This window comes from Austrofundulus limnaeus, unplaced genomic scaffold, assembly GCF_001266775.1.
Source record: "Austrofundulus limnaeus strain Quisiro unplaced genomic scaffold, Austrofundulus_limnaeus-1.0 Scaffold116, whole genome shotgun sequence".
NCBI classification, from domain to species: Eukaryota; Metazoa; Chordata; class Actinopteri; order Cyprinodontiformes; family Rivulidae; genus Austrofundulus; species Austrofundulus limnaeus.
This window is the reverse complement of record NW_013952518.1, coordinates 787366-793949: the sequence shown is the minus strand read 5'-3', so window position 1 is coordinate 793949 and position 6584 is coordinate 787366. Positions and strand designations below refer to the sequence as shown.

General features: G+C 40.8%; 1 protein-coding gene and 1 non-coding gene across 4 annotated transcripts in view; both read left to right on the top strand.

The window, feature by feature from the left end:
- The window catches only part of brd1a (bromodomain containing 1a), a 31471-nt gene that overhangs the window by 19196 nt on the left and 5691 nt on the right, over window positions 1-6584 (top strand). For all 3 annotated transcript variants that reach the window (XM_014014542.1, XM_014014543.1, XM_014014541.1), the window contains exons 6-9: window positions 1442-1754; window positions 1845-2168; window positions 5298-5834; window positions 5923-6064. In XM_014014542.1, coding sequence (XP_013869996.1) covers window positions 1442-1754; window positions 1845-2168; window positions 5298-5834; window positions 5923-6064 — 1316 coding nt within the window. The remainder of the gene's footprint in view (window positions 1-1441; window positions 1755-1844; window positions 2169-5297; window positions 5835-5922; window positions 6065-6584) is intronic.
- Window positions 1254-1326, top strand: trnak-cuu (transfer RNA lysine (anticodon CUU)). Its single transcript has one exon. It is a non-coding gene; the product is annotated as a tRNA-Lys (tRNA).

Genomic DNA, 6584 nt, shown 5'->3' with positions numbered 1-6584 from the left:
GTGCGTACGAACGGTTCTTGCATGAGGCCCAATGTGTCTAATATGACTTTTGGTATTTCAGCTATTTATACTTTTTTAGCAATTTCACTTTTTTATCCATGTTTCCCATTGAAATGAATGGAGCTGTTTTCAGCATCTTTAAAATCTTTAAATGTTTCTACATCTTTACAGCACTTTATTCTGGTTCTGCTCTTTTTAACTTCCTTGTGCTAATTTTAGTGCCTTTTTTTTGCTATTTCAGCTATAATTCTGATTCTGCTATTCTTCTGCTATTTTCTACTTTTTTCTGCTAACTTGAGCTATTTCTGCTTCTTAGTTATTTTCTGCTATGTTCAGCTATTTGTTGCAGTTTTAGCTAATGTTCAGCTGTTATTAGCTTGTTAGCTTTTATATTTTGTTGACTATTTCATTTGCGTTCAACTTAGTTTACACACTTGTGCTCTTTTTGCTTTCTTATGCTAATTAAAAAAAATTACAGCTACATTTTAGCTGTTTTACTAAACATTTTGGCTTTTTAAGCGATTTTACAACAAATTGTCACTTTTTTGTACTTTTATGCTTCTTTCTGCTGATTTGACTTTGTTGACACCCCTTTCACCATCTGGGTGCTAATTTCAACTGGTGTCTGCTAAGCTAATTTTAGCTTTTTTTCTGCTTTTTCAGCTCTTTTCTACTGTTTACCACTAAGTTAAACTTTTCCATGGCTTTTTATGCTTTTAAAAATGAACTCTCTTTAACTGTTTTGCTATTAAACATTTTCAGCAGCTTTTCAGTATTTTCACAGGGAATGCAGTTTCTGTAGTTACAGATATTTATTCTTTTTTTTTAAACTATTGAAATAATTTTGATGTAAATATTCACATTGCATGATTAACCTTCTGACTGGACCTAATCTGTTAAATATCATCATGTTCCTCATTATAAGAGTCTTTATCTGATTTTCTGATTGACTAAGAAGTGTTTTTGTGATTATAGTTATTTGATTGTACCYGACTTCTGTACAACAATGAGTGTACATGTATTTGTGGGAAATGCTGAATGACACATTCCACCAAGTAAAAGAGGAAAACGTGTGTTCTGACATCTGTTTGAAGTGGAGCACGACACAGCTGAGCCCTCAGACAGCTGCATGTTTCTGGTTACAAATGGCCGCCTCCTGCGCGGGGTCGAGCAGTGTGGTTTCCTGTTAGCAGAGCGACACCTGAGGAGCTGTCTGGCAGCTGGTGSAAGTGAAGGAGCAGAGGGCGCCTCAGGCCCGGCTAGCTCAGTCGGTAGAGCATGAGACTCTTAATCTCAGGGTCGTGGGTTCGAGCCCCACGTTGGGCGTAACTTTTTTTTTTTTTTTTTTGCACACTACCAGTGTTTATAGTTGCGTCTATAAAAGGGAAACATTTCACCTTTTCTCACACTTTGTAAACCTTTTATCTGAYGCCTGCCGCAGGTGCCGGACTACCTGGACCACATCAAACGCCCGATGGACTTCTCCACCATGCGGCAGCGCATCGACGCCCAGGGCTACAACAACTTTGACCAGTTCGAGGCCGACTTCAACCTGATTATCGAGAACTGCTTGAAGTACAACTCGAAGGACACCTATTTTTACCGCGCTGCCATTCGCCTCAGGGACCAGGGCGGAGTCCTGCTCAGAAAGGCCCGACGAGACGCCGAGAAGATCGGCTTCGACACGGAGAGCGGCACGCACTTGCCAGAAGCTCCTGAGATGAAAGCAGCAGCATCGTTTTCGTGGGAAGACGGTATGAGAGCAGCAGCTTAAAACTCATTAAAGTAAATAATTAATTTTCACAGCTCGTCTCACTGACTTCCTGTTCCGTTCCTGTCGCCAGTGGACCGCTTACTCAAACCGGCCAATCGGGAGCATCTTCCTCTGGACTTGCAGCTGCAGCAGCTCCTGGAGAAGTTCGACCTGACCTGCTCCATGAAGTCCAGTCCCTCCCGCAGCAAACGCATCAAGCTGCTGAAGAAGACCATCAAYGACGTGCGAAGCGAAATAAGCCTTAAGAAACTGCTGCCCTCTACCTTTCACTGTTCTACCTCTGCATCAACACCAGCTTCATCTTCATCATCTTCATCGGATTTCTCTGTGCCGGAGACGGAGCAACCCAACGAAGAGAGACTSAAGGCCAAGGGACATTTTCCAGATGATGAAGGTATGTATGGATGGAAGCTTTTAGGATCTTAATGAGCTGAAGTGATCAGGTTCTTACAGAGAGAAGAGTAACTTAAAGTTACTGTCAAGGATTAGTGTTGCTTTCAAAATGTTTGGAAACTTCATTTATTGTAAAAAAGCAAAAATAGACTTAATAGGTTACGTTTATGATGTTACAGATCAAAGACAGATGAGTTTGTTTGTGTGGATTTCATATGTTTGAAGGGGAATGCTTATAAACAATATCTTACCTGTTGTAGATAACTCCTTAAAGAACTTTAATTTGGAGAAACGTAGTTTAATTTAGAATTAGGGTTGGGCATAATCGTATCGTGTGCAATTAATCATCAGAAAAACATTAATCGATTACTTTTTGCCACTTGACAATACGATTAATGTCACCAGTCAGTCCACTCGGTGCTCCTCTCTGCTTCAAATACGATGAACATAAAAAAGGTTCTGTAATTTATTTATCTTTCAACACAATTTACAGTTTGATGTACTGTATATCCTGAAGTCTGTAATTTTGACACAGTTTGGAACAGAACTGTATGAAGAGCAAATCTTTCCCAAATTGGTCATGTGACTAGGACATAAGGGTGTCCAGGGACTCCAGGGGATTAATCGTCAAATTAATCATTATCGGCTAAATACCTCAATTAATCGTGATTAATTTTTTTGCCAATATTGCCCAACCCTATTTAGAATGGATTGACAAGCTAACGGCTAAACCRAGTGGAGCCAGAAGTGTTACTAAATTATAGTCATATATTTTATGATTCATGCAGACACTGCTTTCTCAACTTTTAATGATTTCATATTGCAAAAATCTCTGTACATAAAGTGTAAAATGGACAATAGTAAGGTTTGTAAAATATTGGACTCGTTTTGTTCTGACTAGCTTGACTAGCTGACTAACTTGTCAGAAAAAATAAATCTCAATTTCTTTCAGTCAAAGTTGTTAAATTAGCTATCTACAGCAGGTAAGATATTGTTTAGAATCTTTTCATTTAGCCAATCTTAAGATCTTTGGTCTGGTTTATAAAGGATTGTGTAGAATTCATCTAAAAGAGGGCGTACGGCCAAAAGGCGAAAATAGTGTGCATAAAAAATAAAATAAAATAAAACAATCAGATTTACAAAAMCTTGCACACCTTCAAGCAATTTTCCTGTACAGATCACAGCTGCACCTCAGGTTTTGCGCACAAGATCCCGCCTCAGGTTCTGCCCTCTACACACCCACTCTTAACCATAAACACTCAATGCAAAGCACCTCAYGAGTGAGATTAAACGAGTCAGCTGAACAATGTCAACAAGAGATTGGTCGTCTGAGGAGGAGGAAGGGAGATGGATGAGAACCATAAACTTTTATTTAAGATTTAACTTGGCTTAGAAGGTCTTTTTTATTTAAAAGGTCCTTATGGAACATCAGTAGAATCATAAATAATACTGTTAAGAAAGCTTGATCTAAATAAGTTTGATTAACGTATTTTTCGGACTGTAAGCCACACCGGACTATAAGCCGCACCTGCCATTTTTTTTAAAAAAACGTGCGAACATCAACATATAAGCCGCACTGGACTATAAGCCGCACCCCCCACCTTTTTTAAAAAAACGTGCGAACATCAACATATAAGCCGCACTGGACTATAAGCCGCACCCCCCACCTTTTTTAAAAAAACGTGCGAACATCAACATATAAGCCGCACTCGGACTATAAGCCGCATGGTTCAAAGTTCAGGAAAAAAGTTGCGGCTTATCGTCTGAAAAATACGGTATATTGCTATAATTCCTCACTTCACCATCTGTGTCGTCAGCTTCACTTCTCCAAAACGAGCGTACACACGAATCAGAGCTATGAGGGACCGCACATTTTCACGCCAGCTTTGGGTTTTATAAATCAGAACCTTTGCGTAAAAAGTGGCGTACGCAAGCTTTATACATCTGACCTCTGAGCTACAGCTTTGATGTAAACTCGCAGTTTCCTGGTTCCAAACTCAGTTCTGTTTGTAGCCGAACGCTGCAACAAAAATCTCAAAAAATATTCATAAAAGGTCAAATTTTATGAACTTGACAACAAGCTTGTTTACTGATTCAGACCTGTTCACTTTGACTTGGAGTTCTTCACTCTTTCATAAAAGAAAATCGTAGTACATGTACACAAACACCACAGTTTTCCTGTAATATATAAAGTAGCTGTTACTGTGAGAATTACACGCCCTAAATATCCTGACTCACAGGTCAGGCAGCAGCCTCGTTTCAGTCCCTGTAGTTAAGGAAGAGTTATTTAAGATTAGACTCAGTGAAATATTAGAGATTAAACACACATCTGTTTAGAATGTGTCTGAGCTCTGCAGAACGGCAGAGGAGGAAACGTTTTATGACAAGTGTTTTATTTATGTTCAGGAAAAAGCTTTGGAGTTAAAAAAATCATGAAGCTGTGAAAAAACCCCTGATCATTTCTCTGTGAAGAAAGACTCGAAACTTACTGATGCAAGAAACATTTTGTGAAGTTTTTGTTCCAAACCAATGAACTACGCTTTAAATTTAATGTTTTTTACTRATCAGTGAAGATGGTTCTGATTCTCACATCAGTCTCTGACACTGAATCTTTAGAGAACTACTGTTGGCTTCAGTTTTAGAGAATAACCCGCTTGCATCATTTGTTTATTTTTTAATTGTATTTATTTAAAAATTTATTCATTTCATTGGTGTGCTTGTTTGTCTTTGTGTTTATAGTGTACAATAATGTGATTGTGATGCTGTATTTCTGAGTGTTTTATGTGCTGCAGAACAGGAACCTGCTGTAAAACAGTAATTATGCTGAGTCAGGCTTGATTTCTAGTAATCTTTTCCTGTTAAATCAATAAATCAAAAACAAAACAAATGCTATACATACAACAAATAATAATACAACAAATAAAATGAAAGGTAGCAGAAAGAAGAAAAAAATTATTATTGATATCTGCCCCTTTTTCAAAAATAAATAAATCGAAACAATAATAGTCTTCTTAACTCCATTTAGAGCCTCAGGTGGTCATAATGTTCTGGCTGATTGGTTTCTTGTTAAATAAATCTTAATGGCAGCAGCTCTGACAGCTCTGTGCTTTTATTTTGTCGGCCTGCACAGGAGACAAGTCKCTTCCTCCTAAACTGGAGCCGTCAGACGCCCTGCCCCCACTGATCCGCTCGGACTCGGACTCCGAGCCCCCCACCCTCAAACCCATCGACGCCCCCCTGAACTGCGAAACCCAAAGCACGAGATTAAAGTTGGACGGCGAAATCCCCGAGCTGGTCTCGTCGGCGCCGCGCCTCAACGGCCACGTCCTCCAGAGCGCCGTGTCGGACAGAGACGCGGGGGCAGTGTCCACGTCCGCGCCGGCCGACCCCGCCCTCAACCGCCGCGCCGCCGTCCTCTTCTGCAAGTCGAAGGTCGGCGGGRACGGCGAGGAGTCGGACGGGGTCAACGGGAAGCCGGGCGGGGACGGAGGAGACGACGACGAAGACGGCGCRCAGCTGGGCTCCAAGTCCATCCTGTCGGTGGTCATCCCCCGGCTGGAGACCCTGCTGCACAAGAAGAGGAAGCACAGCGATGGCAGGGAGGAGGAGGGAGGAGAGGCGGAGCTTGAGGAGGAGGGAGAGTCTCCTGTGAAACGACTCGACACAGGTACGCACTCGTCAGCCACACGTCTCTGAGCAGCTTTGCTTTTAGATTCCAGAGTTGGGCTTTTGAAACCGGTTGTGTCTCCTCCCAGGACTGTCCAGAGGCTTCCTGGACATGGGGGAGGAGAAGGAGCTGGAGCGAAGCAGCAGAACCAGTCGACCCGTGGAGCCACGCAGACGCTGCGCCTCCGAGTCCTCCATATCTTCATGTAGCAGTTTACCAGGAAGCACCAGGTAATCCAGACTGCTCAGCCTCCTGGAGGCTGCTGGGAGGATTTATATCCTGGAATACTAAATACTGTTAATCACCAGATTTATCACCATACCATGTTATATCGATTTGTTTGCATGACGATACGATATTTACAGAGTCTGTCACGATATGATGCAATTAAATTCACATGTCTGATCGATATGATGGGATATCATATGTGACCCATCACATCAGAACGAGGATTAAGTCCAAAAGTGGAATATGGAGAAATCGGCAGATAGTGTTTTGATTTAAACGTGCAAAAATGTATTTTGTCTAAATATAATGAATTAATTCCTTATCAATGTTTCATTTGAATGAAGTGTCTGAAATATAATCCTAAAAGCATTTTAAAGGGGACCTTTTATGCAAAATTCACTTTTTAAAGTTTTTTTTTACTCAACTTTGGGTATGTACTTCTTAAAAAAACAGTCCTAGGACCAAAAAAATGTACCCAGGGGCATATTTACTGTAAGTAAATGTATTTTTAATGTATATTAA